Source organism: Drosophila suzukii, chromosome 3 (assembly GCF_043229965.1).
Source record: "Drosophila suzukii chromosome 3, CBGP_Dsuzu_IsoJpt1.0, whole genome shotgun sequence".
NCBI lineage: Eukaryota > Metazoa > Arthropoda > Insecta > Diptera > Drosophilidae > Drosophila > Drosophila suzukii.
The window spans coordinates 14881905-14906484 of record NC_092082.1 but is presented as its reverse complement, the minus strand read 5'-3'; the positions used below and the strand labels follow the sequence as shown (position 1 = coordinate 14906484).

At 40.6% G+C, this 24580-nt stretch overlaps 3 protein-coding genes across 3 annotated transcripts; 2 read left to right on the top strand and 1 right to left on the bottom strand.

Annotated features, from left to right (window-relative positions):
* Window positions 1–11695: 11695 nt before the first annotated feature.
* Cpr65Ec (Cuticular protein 65Ec) lies at window positions 11696–12361 on the bottom strand. The gene is made up of 2 exons (XM_017069142.4): window positions 12239–12361; window positions 11696–12177 (listed from the first exon to the last, which is right to left on the bottom strand). Exons 1-2 carry the CDS (start codon window positions 12248–12250, stop codon window positions 11806–11808), a joined length of 384 nt encoding a protein of 127 aa, XP_016924631.3. The 5' UTR covers window positions 12251–12361; the 3' UTR covers window positions 11696–11805.
* Window positions 12362–17467: 5106 nt separating this feature from the next.
* Window positions 17468–18520, top strand: Cpr65Eb (Cuticular protein 65Eb). The gene is made up of 2 exons (XM_017069143.4): window positions 17468–17616; window positions 17677–18520. The coding sequence occupies exons 1-2, from the start codon at window positions 17605–17607 to the stop codon at window positions 18205–18207; spliced, it is 543 nt and encodes a 180-aa protein (XP_016924632.3). The 5' UTR covers window positions 17468–17604; the 3' UTR covers window positions 18208–18520.
* Window positions 18521–19834: 1314 nt separating this feature from the next.
* Cpr65Ea (Cuticular protein 65Ea) lies at window positions 19835–20519 on the top strand. The gene is made up of 2 exons (XM_017069145.4): window positions 19835–19953; window positions 20036–20519. Exons 1-2 carry the CDS (start codon window positions 19942–19944, stop codon window positions 20405–20407), a joined length of 384 nt encoding a protein of 127 aa, XP_016924634.3. The 5' UTR covers window positions 19835–19941; the 3' UTR covers window positions 20408–20519.
* The last annotated feature ends 4061 nt before the right edge of the window (window positions 20520–24580 follow it).

Below are 24580 nucleotides of genomic sequence, written 5' to 3'. Positions count from 1 at the left end.
GTTTTTTGGGGCACAGACCGAGACAGATTGGGCAGCTGAAAATGCTTGTGAGGCAGCTGAAAAAGAGATACATCCACAGATCTCCAGGCAGCCGCATCGCCCACAGCGCCGCCGGTTTTGCCTTTGTTGTTTACCACCGAGTGGCAGTGACAATTGCGAAAAAGGTATGCCAATAAATACGGAAAATTTATTGCAGATTTTCCGAAAAACATTTCAAATACAAACATATATTTTAATTTTTAAAAGGCATACTAATAAGTTAAGAATGAATATTATATACATTTTTAAAGATTTCCCTTAAAATATTGAACCTAAGGGAATAAATAATGAACTTTCAGAAATAAAAGGATATAAAAAAGCTCATTTTAAAGGGTTTTAAATTACGTAGGAAATTATTAATTCAAATTATTCGATGTTGTAAACAGTATAACAATGAATATGTCAATGATTTGAATAAAAATGTGTATAATAATTCGAAATCAACCACGAGTGTATTCCAAGTTCGCCGCAATCTTCCCACATTTTAACCATCTCATTGTTGGCTCGTGAACTTGTAACTAACTTGTAACCTGATATTTGCCAGCATTAACTCTGCCTTTTGTGTTGCATTGTCGCTTCTCAACGTTTTGCTCGCTTTGGGCTATTTATAAGATAGTAAACGCTTTAGCTGGCTGCGGCCATTGTCTCGCAATTAAGATTTCATTGTGAGATTTCGTGGCATGGGCATGGGCCACACGGGGTATGCGCGATTCAAATCGAGCGCAATTTGCAATCGCTGCTGCCACTTGCAGTGCAATAATTTGTTTAATTAGGCGTAAATGACGCCGACAGCGCAGCTAGCGTCGTGGCTCTAATGGAGCGTGGCTGATTGTAATAGCTTGTCGGGTTGGCTTTAACCTTACAGTGCGGCTTGTGGTTGTGGCAAGTGAATCCACTCCGCAGTTGCAGAGTCCACACAGCCACACCCCGTCGATCGGTGAGCCATGCTAATGCCATATTCTTGCAAACTTGCAGCCCGAAATGCCATAAAAAAAGATACATTGTATGTATATCCCCCGACACATGAGTGCCGATCTGACGATCGCACGGATCGCATTTGATTGCACCCCAATCGATCTTCGGATGCCTTTGCCATTCACGACGATAATTCAATTAATTGCGAAAATGTCCTAGAGACAAATTCATATTCACAGCAGACGGCGGCGATTGCAACAAAGTGCAAATGTAGCGATCGTGTCTGCGATCGTGTAGCTTTTCATTAAATTTCATTAAATTCTTTTATGCGATAGCAAAGCAAAATCAGCAACATTAGGCATTGCAACATGGTATTGGATTGGATTGGATTGGCATGGAGTGTGGATGGTATATGGTGAAGTTGGTGAAGTGGTGATCGCCGGCTGATCTTCGCTGCATTTTATGACTTTGATTTATTTGAGCAAATTATTTTTAAGCTGTTACATGACTGGCGGGAATGGGCATCGGTATCCCAAACTCTCGAGGAAGTGTCTGCATGAGTTTGGGACGAGCGACTCGGCGATCACCGATCAGTGATCAGTGATCAGCAATTTGCCATTTCCCATTTCCCATCGCTCATCGACCAAGTTATTAGCTGTCTGCAATTGTCAGCCTTCGTTTGACGGCTTCGCTCCCAATTCCCTGCTCCAATCCAATGCGATCCCAACTCCCCAATCCCCAGGCGCATTTCCAATTACATAAGCGAGTGATCTCTCCATCTGTCTGGCTGAAGATCAGCTGTAACAGCTGTATCGGCTGTGCATAATTTCAATTTGACAAAGCACAAACGTTTGATGGCTCTGCTGATAGGCGCCGTCAAACTCGGTATCCCAGGCCCCCAGGCTAGGGCTTTTCCCCAAGACCCCATCTCCCATCCCCACCGAAAAGCCAAGTCCATTGCACGCCCATCCAGCGTGCTTAATTACTTTTGGGGGGAGTTCGGCTATTGATTATCGAGGCGGTATGGGAACTGGGATTGGATATGGATTTCGGATGGGTATTGGGCACGGACATCCGCGTACGTGTCGGGCATTGGCAAACTCAGTTTCTGGACAGGCGGCAGCTGGGCAAGTCCACACTGCCCCTTATTGGGTATGCTGACCTATAAATTCATAGCTAACACTATGGACGTGAATTCTAAGTTCAGTTACTCAGCAATTAGTGATACACAAATATTAATACGGATTTTTTCATAAAATATTATATAACTTAAAGAATCGGTTTGATAATAGGTAAAACATATCCATAAAAATCAATTATTTGATTTTTGCTTTTATGACTTTTAAAATATATAAATATTCTGGTGTTAAAAGTAGTAATAATTTGGGATTTGAAGATGAAATGGTGTAAAAAAATCACTACTCATTATAAATATCTAACACATAAATGATAATGGTAAGTACTTGATTTATAGTAAATATTCGAAATACATATATGAATATATGTTTCTTACATTACTTTATCCATGTCTCTATCCCAATAACTTCAATAAATAAATATGTTTTATAATCAACAGTTGTGTTATTACTTACTTCCCAATTATTTATCCATAAAAGTAAAATATTATTGATATTATACACATGTTCGCTTATACACAATGGCCTAAGTAAACAAATCGACCGAGTTTGGACAGCATTTGAAGTGGTGCAAAATTACTCGCCCACGACTTGAAGAGCATTCGCGTTTCGATAGCTCGTTTCCTTCCTGTCCGAGGCCTACCCCCTTTATCTCCTCTCCCTAACTCGCCACAAAACTTTTGCTTAATGAAAACAAATGAATTTATGAGTCGTTGCCCGGGTCTGAGTTTGCCCCGCAAATCCCCCCTATAAGACTTATCCCAGCGATCACCTCTCGGAACTTTGGCATTGGCCATTCCGCTTTGTCTCCCACTCGGCGATTTATGGCTGAACAGCGGTTTACGCACTTTTCGAGTGGAGAGCGCTTTATTAGCAATGTTATTATTACTTGAGTTATTGTAATGCCAGTGAGGCGGTCGCATAAATTACTGGGTGTAATTTTTACCGTTGCAGCGGTTACATTCGCTGTCAGGCAGTCGGGGTCTAAGGTCCGCCCCATTTGGGGACGATCGATGTGATTGATCGGTTTGTAATTGACTTCGGCAGTGTTTTGATGGGCCCACGAAATAATAATAAAGAAATCTCTGGATTTTCGCTGGGGAAGCAAAGTTCAAATGAGTTTCTTCTGACGAACCTTGGACCGATGGGCTGTTTTGGCCACTTTGGTGTCGCTTGCAATTATGCTGAGTTCATAGAACAGGACATAACTAAACATTAAATAATAAAATATTTTTCAAACATCTCAGAAATTGATACAAGAATTTTTACTAAATGAATCCAAAACTTTACATTTCCATGTCTATAAAAAGACAATACAAAATCTTTGTTTTATAATTTCTTGTTAATAAAGCACTCAGACCTGAAAGTTTTAATTCCAAATAGTTCCTAGCAAACAAGACAAATTTGTAATAAAATAAAGACCAGATTTTATTTGAACAGAATCTTAAGAACTACTCATAATCTGTGTAATCCCCAGTGCCAAATCAAAATCTAGCCTTAAGAACTAATTTTTCTCTGTAAAAACAGAACAGCAAGTTGGCAGAGCAGCCGCCAGAGGCCGAGATACAAAGATACAAAGATACTTTCAGCCGCACACGCAGCTGCGGAAACGTAAAACAATGTAGGTGAAACAAGTTCCCGCAAATGCCAAACTTAACAGCCCGGCAATCCAATCCACTCGCTCGCACTCGTATTCGTATTCGTATAGATGCAAATCAATAGCAGATTTCGGGCCTTAATAGAATTTTGAGGCGGCAGTTGGAAACCGCAATGGCAACAGAAACCGCAGCTCAGACAAACAAACCCAAAGGCGCCGTCGCAAACACTTTGCTCGCAGAGCACCACAAAAATCAAAATAAAAATCTGGGGAAAAAAATAAAACCCCAGGGCGGCACTTGTCTCGAGACAGAGGGATTAGGAATACGGCGAGATCTGTTTATTTTGTAAGCCAGTCGCTCTAACTTATGCCCGCGATTAGCCGAGAATTTCCGCTTTCAATCGAATGCTGCTCGTAAATTAACGAAAATTTAATAAGAATCCGCAACTGCAGGGGATGTGTGAGCTCAGAGGTTCCCAGAATACCCAGTGACCTTGATCAAAATATAAAAAAATCGCAGACAAAAGACATTCTGCCATATGTTGCTCCATCCCCAGCGAATCAAATAAATATTTATGCTCTTGTGTTCGAGGATGATAAAACTTCAGAAGTAGGCAAAAATAAATGAGGTGAATTGGCTCCTTCTTTCCCATTGATCATTCAGCATATGTCTGCTAACTAATATTATGCAACTAATAGAACACAAAACGAGTCTTTATTAGCCGATAATTGGCGATCAAATAAGGCCTGATCGCGTATCGTACAAGCAAGTACGTTTCCACCAGTTTGATTGATATTAGCCATCCATCCATCCATAAGGCATCCAAATATTTAACCAATGGCATCCGTGACACAGTCTTTGTGACCCTGCGTGATTCACAATGTTCTTTACACTAATGTCACTTTTTGTTTGCCCGTGCGGGAGGGTAATAACATTGAATAATGAATTTTTTCGCCGTTCGTCAATTGTTTGCTCAACCTTCGATGCTCGCTTGACATTTTATTGACGCATTATTTGTCTGGGGCTTTATGAATTTGCTGTCTTCGGTCCTCGCAAAAAGAATGCAAATTTCCGAGATCGCTGATTATGGACAAATTATGCAGAATAAAAAAAAATGGCAAAAGGCGTATAACAAATTTCACTTGCTGACAAGTCGGCCCAAGGTAATCGACTCCGACTGCCAAATTTGGCCAAAGCCGCCCTAGAAATTGCTTTTAAGATACCCATTTAATATTGGCAAACTCGGCTAATGGTTAGGTAGAAAGTGGCGTGGCCCAAAAAGCAAACTGGGTTAGCTAATCGGGGGGCGGAAGTGCCAGACCATCGGAACCCCTTGCATACATATATCTTTCCATATCGGTTCTACGAATTAGCCAAAGCTGTCGGCTCCCCACAAAGTCAAAGACTAAGTCAATAATTACACAGTACCCGTTGTGTTGGAAGATCCCACCAATGGCACATTAAGCGGTTCGAAGCGTGAAAAACGCTTCCTATTATTAGTTTAATTTGTTTTGGGCGCGCAATTTAATTTATATAACAATAATCGTTTATAAATGATAAATTAATATGGGAAGCAAATGGCATGGGCGGTGTAGAGCTCGAAGCTGGAAGCTCGAAGCTCTCATCTCTCGATCGGCGATGTTGAAGCGCCAAGTGGTCGACAAGTTGCCAAAATTGGCAAGGCTTAAATGGGCATAACAACAACTTGCCTAGAGATGGCTGTTCGGTTGTAATCAGCATTGTTTTTGTGGGATCTGGTTAGTTATTTCCTATTCGCCTTTGTTGTTCGGTTAGTGTGGGCTGCCTTTTGGATGGGTCAGTAGTCGGTAGTCTCTGGGCTTTCGCATTACGCATACGCCATGCTGGCTTTGATTTCTTATTTGCTGCTTTTGAATGGAGAGTCAGGCGAGAACTTCCAAATAGGGAGTGCAACTGGGCACAACGAATTCGGCTTTGTTGCGATTTCTTTTTTTATTCAAATTATTTGGGCTAACAAAGGGCACCAATCTCTATCTAAAGAGTTGAGGCTACCCATCCCACTTAACTCTCAACTTCCTGTATTAAGAATCCTACAAATTATTACTTACAACATCCACACCTTACACTATTCGGGAGGAAACGACTTGCAGTCACTTTAAATGAGCTGATTTATGGCTATTTGATGAGCACATTAACCGGCGGAACATGGTTAATGCTACTGCTCAAAAGTTATTACATATTTAATTTTATTGGGGTTTTTTGTATGCCAGGCACACGAAATAAAATAACCAGCAGCTTCGCTCAAATATTCTTATGGGGCTTTTTCAATATTCAACTCTTTCGCAGTTACCGAGTGTGTACTTTATTATTAATTTTAAACGTGGGCCCCCAACAACACGAAACACCCACAGCATTTGTCAAGTTGCTTGGATTCTTTTCTTCGTCGGTTGTATTCTTTTCTTGTTTTTTGCTTTTTATTCTTGGCTGCTGGCCGCATTTGTTATTACTTTTTGTGGTTTTGGCTGCAGCTTTTTGTATTCTTTTGAGATTAATACTTGCAATTTGAACATTTCAGCACGTCGACGTCGGCGCCTGTTTCTAATTGCAAACGCAAATTACTCATACGCCGCGTTGTGCTCGCATAATTATCGCTTATTGCCACATCAAATCATTGGCTTGCGTGGGCAGTTTTGCAGTCTTGGCTCAAACGCAAACTCAAACTCAAAATTATAATGAATATGAATGAAACGCGTTTCAGTTGCCAAGTGACAACTGCTCATCCTCCCGTCAACTGCTGAATAACAATTATTCTGGCATTTCGCAGCCATTTTACTTATTGTTTAGCAAATATCTTGGCTTCGCTCTCCCTGCAATGAATTGCCTTTATGCGCTCATTTGCATATTAAATAAGCGGCTGCCACTGCATCGGTGTTGGCTGGGCTGCACTCGCTGTTGTTGTTTATATTTTATTCCAATATTTTTATTTAGTTTTTTGCTAGTTTCTAAGCGGCAGCAGCTGCCGTCAATGCAAAGAACCTCGTTGTCGTTGGCTGGAATCGTAGGTTGGCCAGCGAATTACGCGAGGGAGCCGCGATTTTTATTAGTATTCCCCATTTGGCCCGTTGACGCAAAAGAACGAATCGATGTTGCATAAGGTGGAAGTGCCTAAGTGTGCTACATTCCCTTCGACGAGGAAACCCACGGAATTTTCAAATATGTGATGGAGAAATGTGAAAATAAAATAGAATGGGGAAATATATAATTTTGAAAAAATTTTTTAGGCTGAACTGCAGTTGATATGAATCATTAAAGTACTTTTAAACGCAAGGGTAAAATCAAAAATTACTTTATATTTTTAAAATTTTTGTGATATACATTAATTTATGTATTATTATGTTATAATACTTGTATTAATATAATATTTTTTGATACTGGAACATATCAACAAATTGTCTGATTAAGTGTAAGTTCGTTAAGGTGTACAAATGTTTAAAATGTTTAAAAACTAAACAAAAAAACCTATAGAGATTTTTTTTATAGTTGAAATTTCCAAACACATTTGCAGAAGAAAGTTCTGAATAACTAAATATGCGTGACAAAAATTTGTAAGTAAATGGAAGGTGAAAAGAGATAAAAATTTAATGAAGTGATCATATTTATCAAGATTAGCCACTGCCAATAAAATTCTGGATATTTAGGTTATGAATATTTTTACTACGATTTCCCTATCCATATCGAATCGGTAGACATTCCTATTGATAACTCTTAAGATTAGATATAATTTAAATCAAAATGAGATTATAAATCAGTTAAAATCAAATCAGAAGTGATTTTCCCTGCGCAAATGAATTCTATTGAGATCGTTGCAATCTATTTAATCACCGACTAACTGCCTTCAAGCCCATCCCTCACTGCTGAACGAGCTCGATGCAATTAGTCAAGCTCCCCGCCAATTAGTCACAGAGAATTTCCAGCTAAAGACCAGCTGAGGCCAGCTGAGCTCTTTTGTAATCTGTTTTGGGCGGTTCGGCACACTCATCCGCGGATCGGGTTGGATCTGGGATGCCTTTTAGGGCCCAGCAGCTTAGATAACAATTAGAGAATAAATTTATTTGGACGCATGCTAATTTCAATATTTATTGGCCGAGACAAAGGAAAGGCAGCTAGCGAAGCGCCGATGTTGGGTGACTATTTCAGCGGCTTTTGGTGAAACAAGTAGTTGAATTTCCTTTTTCAAAGCTCGGCTATTGACGGGCAGAGAGTTACACTTATCTCCCAGCAAATAAGTGTGTGTGTGCGAGTGTGACATTAAACCACACACAAACAAGTCTGCCATATTTGGCAATTGACTTTGCAGCCAGCCAATAGTGCTATAAGCGATATATACATACTATACACACTGTTCCAAGTGCACAGGAAAATAATAGAACCGCTTTAGACCTGATATTGGTATTAAAATTCAAAATTATTCCAGTTATCAAAATTCTATGTTATTTAAATCTCTTAAAAATCAGTTATATTTCTCTCTCTGTACCAATAATATATATGCGTGCTTGGTTTTTTCTTCTTTTAACTGTTTGCGCTGCCCACATGCGATGGCCTGGGCTTGATAAATAATTTTAGTTTTATAAACACAAATTGACACTTCAAATTGTTTGCCAAAAAACCGAAACGCAGGCGGGAGAGAGAACGAATCGAAAAATGAAATCAATTTGAATTAAGCTGCCGCGCTTTGAAGAGTTGGCGGAGATTTCTTTGGCCTCGAGGGGTGGAACCCGCTTCGATTCAGATTCAGATTCAGATTGGGCATATCATGACCAAAAACACTTCTCGGAATCGGAATCCGAAAGGCAGGTAGCCGCCCCACTTGTTCTTGTTCTTTTTGCCGCCCTGGGCACCCATAAAAAATGCGAATCCGATTCGTATCGGCAAAGATCTGAACACGGCTTCTAATTCCCCCGAGCATCGAAATGGTACCCAACCGTCGGCTCATTCGAACCCATTTAAGAGCCAAAGATTTTCAGATTTAAAGAGCAGGGTAATAGGTGTTGCGGGTTGTTCGTTATGGCCGCATTATGCTCGCGTTAATTAATTGTTTATTTGTCTTGCGATTACCAACGATTTTCGTCATACAAGCGGAGTATTTGTAGTTACAGAGTGGCTTCGCTATAGCGAACAGGTAACTGATACTTATTTTTTATGAGATTAAAATGACTTAAACATTTTTAAAGGCTTCCGATTTCTGTTTAAAAATACAAACAGCTTCGCACATTGGAACATTCCTTAACTCAAATCTTTTTATTTTAAGAAGAAAGAAGTTTGAGTGAAAAATAACTCCACTTGTATTTGTAAAAGATAGAAAAAATTATCAAGGATGGATTTTTAGAAAATTCAAAAATTACATTGTTAAAAAAATTAGTATTTCAAATAAGAGTCAAGCAAATACATTTTATCTGATAGGTTGGAACTCGGAAATAATTATATAATTTTTGGTGTTACATAAAACAACAATATCTTTTTAGGACTGATACAATGGTACATCACTGTTTTTGCTATGGCGGATTCTTATTGTTAGTTGTCTAATTATTTCGAAATTCGAATATTCATCGATTGATAACAACTTTTGTTTACGCGTAGAAAAACGTGTTAAGGGTTTCAGTGACCAAATGCATTACTAATATATTTCAGAGGGGGCGCCAGGTCTTATCAGCAGTATGGTTCCGCGTAATTGATCTAGTTTCGTGGCGTTCGCCCTGCACGCCGCATTGGAAATTGAAGGAAGTATTCGTAGCAATTGGTAATAAATATTATCACAGCTGACCGCGACTAATGGGCAAACAAAAGAGCGCTTAATAGGACGCTGGTCAACAATTCGAATGCGATAGCGAAGGCGCGTGGAAAACTCACCATGGGAAATGCGGTGGGGAAAACACCTGCTGTCGATCCAATTCGGTGCGCAGATCGGGTAGATCGGGTTTGGATCGGGAATGGAATGGATTTCGTTTATCGTACTTATCGAATGCACTTTGTTTCGCTTTTTGTCGGGGGTTTGGGTTCTTGTTGCCTGGTATTCGTTGCTCTTTACTTGCTGCTGCCACTTTGCGGTTGCCTTTGCTGCCGATTTAATTAGCAATACAAACACATTAGCTAATGCACACACGAGACACAGTCACACGAATTGGCGCCCACGCAGCGTGCCAAGAGCCAAAAGCAAACGCGTTTATTGAAAATGCAACGCGCACACAGAACTCCCAGTCGCGCAGACTCAAAACCAACTTCAATATCAAAACCAAAATTCAAATTCAAAATCAAAACCAAAACAAAATAAGAGCCAAGCAAGCTGGCTAATGGCAGCAAAAATAGCGAATGCGAGTACTGACCGCTGCACATGCACTTTGCATTTGCAGTTGCACTCGCCTCTGCCAGCGGAGTTCTCGCCTCAAAACAGCTCAAAACAACTCGAAACAACACAAAACACCGCAGAACACCTCACAACACCTTTGCCTTTTCGCCTGCTGCCGGATAACCGATTCGTTCGAGTGATCGCGAGTGACTGAATCTGAAACAACTGCGAGCTTGCGCGGTTTGAATTTCGACCGATCGCCCGGTTGCGCGCCCTCCTCTACTCTATTCGAGTGCCAGTGATGCGCAATCTTCAGAAAGTGTACAGATCAGCCAAAAACACATAACAAAAACTGGTCAAAATGTAGGACAACGAATAATTATATTTCTAATATTTTTATTTTATTATACATATGTATGAATAAGTTTAGTACAACTATATTTATTACCTATTTATACGCAAGTAATTTATTGAGATGCTTTCTGTAAACGGTTAAAAATATATTTTTAAGCTTTAATGGTTTTTTTGGTCAATTTATTTAGATGCTGAGATTTTTTATAGAGTTCAATATCAAGCCGCACTGCATTTGCTTATATTATTCTTTTGAACCAAATGCCAGCACTGGTGAGCGCGGCTAACCGGTTCGTTCGCGAACCAGTTCCGAATAACAGAGTGCTGCTGTCAACGGCTCAATCAATTCAAAGAAAATATATTAGCGATTCCTGGAAAAAACTGGATCGCTAAAAATTTGGTTTTAATTAATATCATAAAATTAATCAAAAATAGTTATAAAAACATTTGGAGTCAATCTAGAATTTTCTTCAAATGGAACCAATTTTTAAATATACTTTATAGAATAAAATAAACTAACAGATCTTTAGATATGTAAAAATCAATGTTTTCGTTTAGCTTAATGGTAAGTTATTTTCATTCAAAATGTGTACTTCTGAGAACCGGAAGATTTCAGAAATTCATACTACAGGTACATAGATAAATATATAAACATAAATAGTATTAAAAAGAAAAACTTTTTTTTCTTAGTATAAGTTTAAGTTTATCTAATTTCTAATCATACATAGATACCACGTGCTTTCAATTATTTCAAATCGCGCGCCAAATACAATAACGATAATATAAATATCGATATAAAAAATGACGATTCGCTGTGACTTCCAATGCGGATTAGCTGACTATCGATAAGCGTGCAGGTAGCCCTGGTTTCCGTTACGGGATGTTGGCGCCTATAAGTCAAATTCAAAAACTTGAATATGACTTTAAAATTAAATATCAAATATAAGGTTGGTGATATTTTAATCTGTAAAGTTTTCTAGGTATGTTGTTACATTGTTCAAGGAACATATTTTAATTAAAAAGTAAATAAAAGTCTTAGACATGTTTAAAAAAAATATGCCGCTAGCCAGAAATAATTAAATTTGCATTTGACAGAAGAATTACGAATATAAAAATGTAAAGTTTTTAAATGGCCAGCCAGAAAAACCTGCTCTTTTAAGTATTGAAAGTACCTATTAAAAAACGCATAATTAATTCATTGAATTTGGAGAAACTTTGGTTGACTTAAATAAGTCTGCAAAAATTTCGCAAATTTGGCGCATCTTCCAATTAGCGAATCTCTCGCGATGCCCCTTTCCATGCTATGTTTGCCCGAATTAAACAACAGTCTTGACTTGTTTATGGAAATGTTTGTGAACTCAAACGGTGTTTATTTTCAAATGACTTAAGCCTAACTCGAATAACGCTCAACATGTAATGGTGGTGGCCCCAGGCCCAACTTGATCTAGAATCGTCCCTGACCCTGGCGGGATTCCTGGTGGGGATGGGTGCGGATGTACTCCAGGGACTTCAGGATGGCCGCCGGAATGGGAGGAGGGGTGGGCAGATGGGCGCCGGCGGGGTGGAAACCGTCGGCATCGGCTGTGTAGGTCAGCTGGATCAGCTGGCCATCGGGGGCGTAGTAGGCATTGGAGCCACTGGCATAGTAGCCCCCAGCGCCCGACTCCTGGCCGGCGATGCCATTGGAGGTCTGGTACTGGTAGGCATAGCTTCCGTCCTCCTTCAGGTCGCTCTTGTACTCCCGGGTCTCGGCTCTCGCATCGAAGGAATCGGCCTGGACGCAGGAAATGGCCAGGGTGGCAACAGCAAGGATGAACTAGGATAGAAAGGATGGTTAGATGGGTTTTCCTTCCTCCTTTGCCAACTCCTCAACTCACGAATTTGTTCATTTTGGATGGGATTTGGGTCTGGATTTGGGCTGGGCTGGGCTGACTTGTTGTCACTGTGAACTCGCAACGAGAATGATTGTGACTGAATTGGCCTGGCGGCGCATTTATAGCATTTTGGCACGCCAATCATTTTGGGCCGGGCACTCGCACTCGCAGTCGCAGTCGGCGATGCCGAAAACGCGTATAATTTGCAGCATTGAACATGAACCTGAACTGCCCCTCACAGATACAGATACAGAAACCCACACGCGGGTACTAAAAGACTCCGCTGGAGACTCATCCATCGATACCAATTTTTTTTTTCTTGGTGATTGTATGTGAGATAGTTTTTGGCCATAAACTTTATGCTCCTTTTTGTTCAACTTGTGGTCAGCCGGTTAATCAATTCGAAGCTCGGTGGAAGGGGTTGATTTTCAATTAGCACCTTCCGAAAATTGCTTAGGTGTTAGCGCATTTTGAAGTTGACCCATCAATGGTTCCACTTTATTTCCTGGAACAAGAAAAAGATATGGGTTCCACGTGTTGGTTAGCTAATTATTTTAAAGTGCCTGGCTTTATGACAGGATCATTTATAAATGTAGCGCCTGGTCCTAGTCCCCTGCCCAATTCATATGCGAAACTTTATAATAAATGGTTCGCCGAATTGGCGAAATCGATTAAGAACCTCACATGCTAGGTCAACGCATTCATTTATTACAAAATCACCAAGCGCGCCCAAAAATGGAAAAGGCGAGAGCCAAAAGCCAAGAGCCCGGAGAAGCGGCAACCTCAACTTTGGAGCAGACGAACGACCTTGCCACCAACATTGGCAGACTGTCCGAAAGTACGACAGTTTATCGACAGCGGAGCGGCAAGTTTGTATTAAGTTTTGATAACGAAACTGGCGATGAGCCGGCGATGACGTGACTCACGGGGATCACGAAGCAGCGGGGGAAAAGTGAAATGTGTAACTTCCATCCAAGGGGATATTTGGTTTTTTAGGCCCTTCAGTAAGACACAAATTTAAAAGTGTTAATGGAAATTTTTTCTTTTTTTACCTTCAGTTCTAAAAATGGTTATAGAAATATATGTCTTTTTTTATAATAATTAACTATTAAAAAAGTTGATACGAAGTAGACAGCATACAGTATCAGTTGGAAAATTTTTTATTTCCTCGGTGTTGCATTTCAAAGAAACGGATATTTTATGTCAACAAAATTTACAACCCAATTTCAACTTAACTGAAAATATTTTTTCAATAAGATTCAAACATAAATTAAATCCTATTTCAAAAAAAATTAATAGCCTCCCATAACAGTTCCCTATTTAAAAAGTGAAAATAATGTTATAATTTTACTCGACATTCGTAAATTCGTATTTCCTCACATTGTCTATGCACAACAAGTACATATCTATTCTGAGTTATTATATCTACAAAATAAAGCTTCTTACAGGGAAGAAAGTGCCTTTGCACTTAATGCACTTATACTTATTAATTTAATATTCAAGTTCACATAATATATTTTTGTCACTAAGTCACAAGGTCGTGTTCGGAACTTAAGAATAAGTTATGAATGTATTTTAATGTTGCATCAACTGGATATCCGTTTGGTATCCTATATTAAATTTTTCGAATATTTCCATTGACAATCTGTCGCATTTGGCACTCCATTTCATTTAAGCCACATTAAAGGTGTCCGTCTGCCATCACTAAAGTGGCCAACAGGCATCGGCGAGCGGCAACAAAATCGTCGACGGCAACAGGAGGAGCTTGACTCGCAGAGCATGCTGTTACCCTACAAGATTTGTGTTGGCCTTTTATAAGTACAACTTGGCTAGGTTGGCAACCAGACTGCGTCTGCGACTTGGCTTCAATCTGGGGGCGTATTCGGATTCGGGTGGGGGATGGGGTTTTTGGATGGGGTTGGGGTTCGGGAGAAAAGTGAATGTGATGGTAGGACGATGTCGCATGGAGGCAGTACCAGAAGCAAAAGCATCAGGAGCAGCATTATCTGCCTTTTGCTGCCCTCTGTTTTGCTGGCCTTTTTGGTGTTACTTTCGGCTTTTATGCCCCAAACCGGCTGTTCGGCAATTTGGCATTTTTTTTTCTGCTTTATTTTGTTTTTTTTTTTCGGCCAACACAATTGTCCGGTGCCTGCCGCTTGGGCGGCTTTAAATGAAAGCAAAAGTTGTTACGATTCGATGGCGTTTCCTTGCCGGTTGCCTTAAGCCGCTTCCGCTGTACTTAGCCATCCTGCCCCTCGGGGCTCTGGCATTGTTCCTCCAGCTGCTCCTCCAGCTCCTCCACCTCCTGGTCCCCATCCATCCATTAGGGCATCAATCCATCTTGGTGCGCATTAAGGAGACACAAGAAGAGACAGCGGAAAATGTAAAAAAGGGTACTCCTTGGCCAGTTGCTCACGCTCACCTGCTCCACATTAATTGACCCACATTCGGTGGCGGCAACCCGTCCAGTGCGTCTCAGACTGGTCCCATCCAGTCCCGCCGAAGGTCGTTCGGATGCGGCGTTTTAGCCCTAGTTTGGGCATGGCTTCGGAGGTTTAATTTACGACCATCGCCGCATCTGCACGGAGAGAAAAGTCACACTGTACTAAGAAACTATTTTGATAAAAATATTTAATCTGTTTTAAATCATAGTATCATATATTAAAATAATAATCTAACATACAACACTCACTTTCAAAATAGTTGTGAATAGTATATCCCCACTTATAATAAATAGAATATTAAATTTGTCATATATTTTGATCGATTAAAACAACAATATTAAATTGAATATTAAATGTGGGCAAACCTCTATGTAGGTTACGTTTCGATTTAAGACCCAAAATGTTGATCATCTTTTTGGCACACTCAGGTTATTAAAAAATATTAGAATATGCCTATTATTTATTTAGGTAATTATTTATTAGTCTTGGTAATTTATAGGTTGGGAACGCAAAATAAAATCAAGAAAAAAATACAATTTCTGTCCTTCGCTAAGTTTTTTTATATTTATATCCAACAAACATTGTCACATTTTTCTCTCTGTGTACATGGATAGTCCAGCGATTGGCATTTGAATTTTTATGGCCAATCCGTTGCTCTACATTCACTCATCTGATACTTTTAGCGATGTTAATTAATTAATACACTGTCATCGAAAGCGTCGCGACGCTTGCAGACTGGCTGGCCACTTTAATGGACCGTTTATACGGTTTCATTCACATCTTAGTCACCTGGTTGAGGACCCCAACTGATTCTGCAGTAGATGGAACCCTATACAACACCTGAAATTCGAGCAGAAAGCGTTGGCGTTGGGCGTGGAAGGTCGGCCCTTGGGGGTTTTTATGGATATGGATGGATGGATAGATTGCCGCCAAACAAAGTCAACGACTTTCGAAAATCTTGCCGCAACGACCTTCAATCGCTAGAGACAAAATGGGTCTGCTAATTGTTTGTAGTTGCAACTTTCATTTCGATTCGCTTTGGAAATTGTTTCGTGGCGGGGATTTCGGCAAGTTCGCACTTGTAGCTTCAATTTAAATCAGCACACGGCTTTATTGAATAACCCAATTAATTGGATTTCCATCCATTTGATTTTTTTTTTGGCAACCAGACTGCACGTGTATGTGTATATGCATTTTTGGTGTGGCCAATGTTTAAGGCTGGCTGATGGATTTTTAATCAAAAACTTGATTCAATTTGCATGTTTCAAGTCCGTTTCCCTTCCCTGCCGCACCAAGTTTGAATGGTTCACATCTCTTGACAATTCATTTGAATGCTTGAATATTCCATAACATCGCACTACTAATTGATTTGACTCGTAGGCCATAAAAGCTCTGATCAAATTAAAGCAGTTTAACAACAGAGCTCTACTTATCTCCTATCTTTGCTTTATTTTGCTTTCATTTTGCCTGGCTTGAATTGAATTATTGCGGGGGCGAAGGCACTCAGAAGAACATTTTATTTATTTAAACCTATCAAAACTGGGAGATTTTTCATGGACATGCGTGTAAATGTCACAGTAAAAATAACGACAAAAATTATATTGGCTTATTTATGAGGTCTGTGCATCAGATGCAAATTTAATGCACTTTCACAGCTTTTCTGAGCATAACGTCGGAAACATGGCCCTTTCAGGCATCATGAAAAGAGAAGCTTAAATTCACATGAATACATATATGGCAGGGGGAAAATTAGAGTACTTTAAGGATGTGAGGTTGAGCAATTCTTTGTGAGAGGAAGCTCTATAAGGCTAAAAAACGAAATTATTGTAGTATCATTAATCAGCAATATTTAAATAACTCTTTAACAAAATCTGAAGTATTCCATAATAATAAAAGTTAAGTGCATTATAAAAAATTCAATTTTGTATAGCTACTATAACGAAATTGTTCTTCCCCAAACCGTTGAAAATACAGATATAACTATCAGCTTTTATCCTAATATCAATTTAATCTTTAATTAATGTTTTGAATTATGTGCAACATACAGTAGCAGCATACGGCAATGTTTTCCATGACCTATTTGTTAAGTAAAATTTATGAGCCGAACCAGTTGCCCGCAGCCTGAAACCAGGTGCATAATGTGAGTGAGTTATGGACAGGCAGCTCTCAAATTCTGATCGATTAGCATCTCCTCGAAGGGTAGGGGAAAAATGAGCAATAATTTGCCGGGTGAGGAGATGTTCCATTGGCCTTTTTACGACCCACCCAGCACGAGCCATAGGTATCTCTTTAAGGGCCACCACTTATCTCATGGCATTGTGCCATGTTTTATAGCTTGATAAATGTTTTAGGAACCAGCGAATCCATTACAGATTTCGTAAAAGTGGTCATCTTACATACGAATGTGCCCCGATAAGTGTGCGCAACTTGGTCGTGGATAATTAATGAATTAACACAAACACTTAATTACTTAAGAGCCGGCAGCGAAGAGTTTCTTGACCCGCGGGGCGAGCTGAGTTGAAGAAGGGTCAGTTCGGCCAGGTGTGTGGTCAGCGGTTCGGATTCGTTTTCACTTAAAACTTTTAATGGAAGTTGCTGTGGAAGCCACCTAGAGTCGAGATAATTGGCATTGCAACCGTTGCTGGCTCTCGGCTGTGAAATCCGAAATGAGCGGCCATATGTCGGTGATGTGATGTGATGTGATGATATGAGTTCCAATCCCCTACCACCCAGTCCCCCAATTATCATCACCATCAGGTCTAATGGCTGCACGCCGCTTTCCTCACTTTCGTTGGATATCAATTCGGATTTTCTGGGGTATAAAAGCGCCGGGTCGAGGTTACCGAGGCATCAAACAGAGTTCAGCTCTAAGGGTCAAACCAGCAAATAAACCATAAGCCATATCTCAACCTAAGCCAGGCGAAAATGTCGAAGATCGTAAGTCAAAGGTTTTGGGCATCCCATAAGAGGATATAATAACAACCGATGTGATTGCAGAACGTCGTCGTACTTGTGGCCGTGTCCGTTCTGCTGGGAGTCCAGGCTCGTCCCTCCGATACCCCGGATGCCCATGCCGAGATCCGAAGCTTTGTGAACGAGCTGAAGCAGGACGATGGCAGCTACAACTACCAGTTCGAGACGTCCAACGGGATTGCCCAGCAGGAGCAGGGAGTGGGTGGCTACTACGCCAGCGGCTCATCCCAGTACTACACCCCCGAGGGCCAGCTCATCCAGCTGACCTACACAGCCGATGAGAAAGGATTCCAGCCGCAGGGCGAGCACCTACCCACTCCCCACCCCATTCCAGAGGCCATCCTGAAGTCGCTGGAGTACAACCGCCAGCACCCGGAGGAGGAGAACGAGGGCTATGAGGGGCACCATGACCACCATGAGCACCATGACCACCATGGACATGGTCAGGAGCAGGGAGGCAAGCAGTATCTTCAGCCAGCCGGAGCTCTGCTGACTCCCGCCGCCTCGCCAGTGGTGTCCGTGGGTCAGGTCCTGCCCTACGACAGGAAGGTGTAGAAGGTCTGCAGCAGCCATACTATCCATAGTATCCATAGCATCCGCATCAGCATCCATCTTGTCCAGCTGCCTCATGTTTTTGGGTGCCTGTTTGCATAGTCAAACCATCCAACATCCAGCATCCAGCACACAGGACCCATCAACCAGCAGAAAGAACATCGAAGTGACTACATCTGGAGGCGGTGGCACACCCACTCACACACTGTATATATAGGACCCTCATACATTCACATCAACATGCTCCCGGGCTGCTCGGAGGTCCTTCGCCCTCTGAACCGTCTCCTCTGGCCCGTGTCCGATGTCGGCTCGACTGACGTTGACATTTATTGCCAGAGATAATAATAATGTAATAAAAGAAAAATACAATTTAATATGCTTGTTTATACTATGGATGCCTTTGCCGAGACGAGACGAGAGCATATGGCCATGCCCCGAGATATCGCCATCGCACAGGGAGAAAATGTACATCAGCAATGCGGTGGATAAATCATAGCTTTGGCACACTGAGCCATAAAAACACAAAGTTAAAGATAATATTTGTGGCACTTTAAAGGCCGAGGGTTATTCCCCCCATCGCTTGTTAAGAGAAATAGGAAAATAATATACGTTTTCAGGGTATTCCCCTAAGCAAGGCAAAAGTGATTTATTTGCTCACACTTTTGATAGACTAGTTCAACAATTTAAATTAATTTATATATTTTTAACACCTTTTAATCTAAAGCATCAAGATATGTATTTTCTCCCCGTGCAGATGCCTTTGCTTCGCCCACACGCCTTATCGCAGCCTCTTAACCCTTGAGATTTTCCTTCAAGTGTGCAGATCTGGTTTGCCTATATCTATATCAATTCAAGCTGGTGGAACTTCAATCAGAAATTAATAAATGCACACTGGCATTTGTTTTTGGGCGGATGTATTATGCAAATCGATGTTGGCCCTTCGATTCCAGTTGATTCGCGTTTCGGGCTCAAGAAATGTTGTAACTTCAAATATCATTGTTGAGTTGATTAAATTATCAAGTTGTTGCTGCTGCTGTCGATGGTCTCGATGGCGTTTACTGTTTTCGGTGTTTGCCGAAGAGCAACATTCGAATTTGATTTTGATTTTGATGCATTGAGGTTGTGTCATCAGCTCCACCCAAGTTTAATGGGTATAATAATTTTGACAGTCAATTTAAAAGAGCGGTTTGAAAAATATCAGACGATAGGTTAGTAAATTTGGGAACACTCTAAAACCACCCTAGGCTAAGTAGATTTTAAATTAAGAACTATTATATTAACACTGGTAATATTACCTTGGTCTTTTACTACAAATTAAACTAAATTATTTTATACATTTTCTAATCATTAATTTCTGAAGAATATCCAGTACACTAAAGGTAAATAAGAATATAATTAGAAATATAAAGAAGAATAAAATATGTGTGGTCTTCGATGTTAAAACTTGAACCTTACAATTAAATACAAGCTATTTTCCAATTTGTTTTTATTTTTTAAAGAGTACCCAGTAGCCGTCATTATATCATTATTGTAACTCCATCTCATGCATTAATGACTCAAAACGTGTGGCCAAAAGCAGTTGATTGGGCGAAATATGGGTCGCTCTGCATGCCCGACTTGTTTGCATATTCGGAGTCTGCATACTGGCTTTGTCTTTGACTATCGGAGCACTATAAATAGTCAATCGGATGCCCATAGTGACAGCATTAGCCTCTCAGTCAACAAACCAGCAGCAACATGTACAAGCTCGTAAGTGGATAACAGAGTTCGCATCCGTGGTTCGAGTGATTTAATTGATATCCTGGGACAACTCCCAATCCAATCCCAACAGCTCCTTGTCGTCGCCCTCTTCGGATGTGCCCTGGCCGCCCCAACGAACGATGATGTCATCACCAAGTTCCTGACCAACCAGGATACCGACGGAACTTATGCCTACGATATCGAGCAGGCCAGTGGTATCCAGATCAAGGAGGAGGGTCAGTCGGGTCACTATGCCCGCGGATCCTACGCGTACATCTCCCCTGAGGGAGTGCCCGTCCAGGTGGTCTACACTGCCGACGAGTTCGGATTCCACCCACAGTCCGACCTCCTGCCCACTCCCCCACCAATCCCAGAGGCCATCCTGCGGTCCATCCAGTACATCCAGGAGCACCCCACCCCCGAGGAACTGGCCGATCGTGAAGTCCGTGCCCATCAGATCTAAGTGGGCAATGCCAATATTAGTCTTAAGTTAGCCAAAGTCATCATCACATGATGTGTTCATCCAATCCATACGATTAAAGCCATCCAGCTTCGGCTGGTGTTTGTTCAACTCATTTGCGGCCTATCTAATTTACCAGGGAACTAACTAATTAGTGAGTCTATGGAGTAGATTTTATTCCAGCTGAAGCGGAGACAATGCCTCGCACTTGATACTGAATATTTAACGCCAGTAGCTTGACATCTTTCATTCCGAACAGTGGTTCCAAAGTTGCCAAACTTATGGTTTTATTTCTTCGACTGCAGCTGGTTTTTGAAAGTTCCTCTTTGTCTTGGACCACAAAACAAAATCGGGCTAGCGAAAGCAACTTTCTGTGATAACCCATGCAAACGAAGGTCAAGGTCAACGTGGGCGAAACGAAAACAAGACCTTCAAGGGAGACATTGTTTCCAATAACATGGAAAGTGTAAAGATATTGGGGTTAAACTTGTTTGTGGCCAAAACAAGTCTGCAGTCGCCTTTTGTTTATCTTGAAACACGTGCTGAAACTAAGAAAATGTTGCCATTTTGCAACAAGCTTTGCATTAATAAAAGGGAAATAAAATCGGGCAATGAAATGGTTCTCTGAAGCTCTAACATAAACATAGCTTTAGACTAAGTAACCTTAGTTTTAAAATGGTTTATTTTTGAAGTAGAAAAAGATGCTGATTACTCAAAAAATCGTTCATGTTAAAGAAATTATTAAGTCCCAAAAATAAAATATTTATTACCTCTAGAATTAGTAAGAAACATTATACATATTTTAAAAAGCCTTACATTATTGAAGGACAAATAAAATCTACCAATCTAATAAAATATAATTTTAATTTAAGTATAATGTTTTCTCTGTTTTTTTAGGTTGTCAATTTGATAATATAATTTCTTATTTAGACATCCCTTTAATAAAATATTCAAAAACTTTGCCAATATTAACCATAAAAAACAGTCAAACAGGGCGTCGAAATCACTGTGGTTTCGCTGCTCATTAACATTTGACATGAGGCAAGTTAATTTCTGCTTTTGGCTGCGATTTTATGGGCGGGAATTGAATGAGTGTCTGCTGGAAATGGAAATTCATTAAGACACTTACAGGCGGCGGAGCAGGAGCAGTAGCAGACTCACAGACACAAAGAGGAAGTCTTAACTTGGCTAACACGCACATAGTGCCATTGAAGCGTGCTGTTTTTTGGGGGACAATCGGGGAAAGTCGGGGAAAATCGGGGTAACTCGTGGTAACTCGGAGAACGGGTCTCTCATATCAATTAGGCACGCTCAGCGGCGGATATGAGTAGTTAATTAAAAAGATTGGGATGCCCGGGGAGTTAATATGCGATGTGTGAACTGCTATAAAATTCAGCAATCAAAAAAGGACGAAAGGCGAAGCCATCGTAAAGCTTTGTTTCCACCCCAATTTGGGCTTCAATTTCCGGTCTTTAACAACGCTTATGCTAATGTCAACCCATTATATCTGAGGATCTGCGGTCACCACTCGAGGCACAGGTGCTTCACATTTATGCTACTCCTGCCGGGGACAAGAGCACAAAGCTGCTGTGTAATCAAAAACTTTTATTTATCATTTTGCTGAAAATCTAATTATAAATGCGATGTGGAAATGTGGCTCTTTTTTTCCGCTTCACCTCGCTCAGTGGGTCCCCTGAAACTGAATCTGAATCTGAATGGAAGTCTGAATTGTTTGTGGCGGTCGCGTTTCCTCAGTATCCTGGGCATCCTGCTGTTTATTCCCGGCGATTGTCGTCCATGTGCCAAGTCGTAAATGGCGCTCTCCTCGGTTCTGATGGAAGGGCAATAAATTTTTAAATGAATGCAAGATTTCAGCTGAATCGTAAAATGCCAAACATGCATAAACAGTTTGTTAAGTTTAAATAATTGAAACGTGCCATGGTATTTCCGCGTGTCTTTAAGCATTTAAAGGGAAATCTAAATAACTAATTTATTTAGTCGCGAACTTGAGCCCAAAAAGAGTTACGAGGGTGTATTTTAATCAGAAATCAGTTGGGTTCGAGCCGCTAAGCCTTTGAATAATGCGGGTGCAGATAAGCCGAGTGCACTTTCCGGAAATTTAGCCCCTATATTAGAGCATTAAACAAATGGGCCAATAACCCTAAGCCGCCCAGTAACCGTGCAATTTGTTTTTATGGTCAGTATAAACTATGCACAAAATTAGCTTCTCTGTACGTCTTTTATTTGGCCATAACTCAACCAACTGTAGAGCATTTGGCCCGATGTCTGGCCCACTTCGGCCCAAAAAACAAGAAGAGGATAGACAAATACAACTACCCTTTTGTGACTGTTTCAATGTAAATACGTTTGTGGGGGAATGGGAAAAAGGATACCTTTTCTATTTGTCGGGATTGAGGGGCCACCACCATGTCCATATTTAAGCAGCCCCACAACGGCGGCTGAATAAAAAAATTACTTTGTTTGGAGCCCCGAGGAACATGGTCACGGCATGTGTCACGTAGCTGCCAAAATATGCGAGCGAGTGCTGGAAACTGACACGGACTCCGTTTTTCCCTGAAAAGCATAACCCGTAACGGAATGGGCGAGCATTTCAATTAGCAAAAATACTGTAGCGAGCCCTTTTGTTATAGTCATATTTATAGGGATTCCGATTCTCGGAAAATGAAATTTCCTTAAGCATTCTTTACTCGGCAAAAAAGGGAAGAATATCCAACTTTAATGCCTCACTCTTTACAGTTTTCACTTTTCATTTGGTGTGCAATTTTTCTCGCAGCCAAAATGGAAGGAAAAACATTCTCTGGCTGTATTAATAACAATAGTTCCGGCCATTTGGCGATGGAGGGCCAGTTGATGGAGTGGATTGGGGTTTGAAAACCCAGAGACTGGGTAGACAGGGAAAAATGAAAAATAATTTCCAACAATAATTGCCAAAAGAAAAGTTTGGCCCAGTGAAGTGCCGAATTCTCCCATTCTTTGGGACATACCAGTACGAATGACAACGGCCATAGCTAAACAGACAAACGAAACCAATTTATTTCCAAGTAAAAATCAATAGTCAAGTATGGGAGGGGTGGACAATGCGCGGGTTTCAGGGGCCAACTAGCGTGGAAATCGTAAAAAACGTCAAATTCTGGAGAGGCGACAAAATTGTGTGTCCAAGTGTGTGGGGCCCAGTAACGTGTGTACGTGGAGATGCCACCTCGAATCGTGAGTTTGCCGGACACTCTACTGGACAGTCATTGGATGGTCTCCATCCTGATCCCCCAACCCATCACCATTTTCCATTCCCATCCCCCACTCTGCACTTTGCCGTACACGGTGCACTTATATCCGTATCGGTCGTCAGGCTTCCGGAATCCGTTTTCGTTAACAACTGCGTCCCAAGTAGCGCACAAGGATACCAGGAACAACTACAGCCACAACTACACTTTCTGCCAGGACGACGAGGACGGCAACGGTGGCGCTTAATAGTAAAATATGCATTTGACATGCGATGAAGTACAATGAATGCACAGAGAAAAGTGCCACGAAAGGTGGTAGTTTTGCATATTAAAGGGGGTTGAATGTCAGCTACGTGTATATTATATTTAGAAAGTATGAAACGCATATTTAAGATTTTGTGTGGGTACTCAACAACGCGTTTTATGCATAGAATGGCTTATTATTAGAAAGGTTATTAAATTGTGATTATAAATGCATGATTTAATTTTCAAAAAGTAGATTGTATCTTTAATAAAAGTCTTTTAAATATGTATTTTACAATTTTTATTCTTATATATTAAATGATTTATTGGTTATAATATTTTTAATTATGATATACCAGTATATATATATATATATGTATTACAGTCATTGTTATTTCTTACTTTCTGTGATACCTTTAATAAATAGAAAATAATTTTAACAACCTTACAAATTATTTTCCGCAGTGCCTCGCAAGCCAACTGATTGCTTTTTCACGTCCATTTGTTTAAAGATCCAATTAATTGGGCCGCATTTGTTGGAGGCAGTGAAGCGAACTCCCCGATAAGCCAGAAATATACGTTCTTCACTTTAGATGTGACATTTTGATTGCAACCGCATATTTTAATTTTCAACCTCGGCTGAAAAGTATGCCATGGCTTTGACTACAATATAATTACAGACGCATTTATA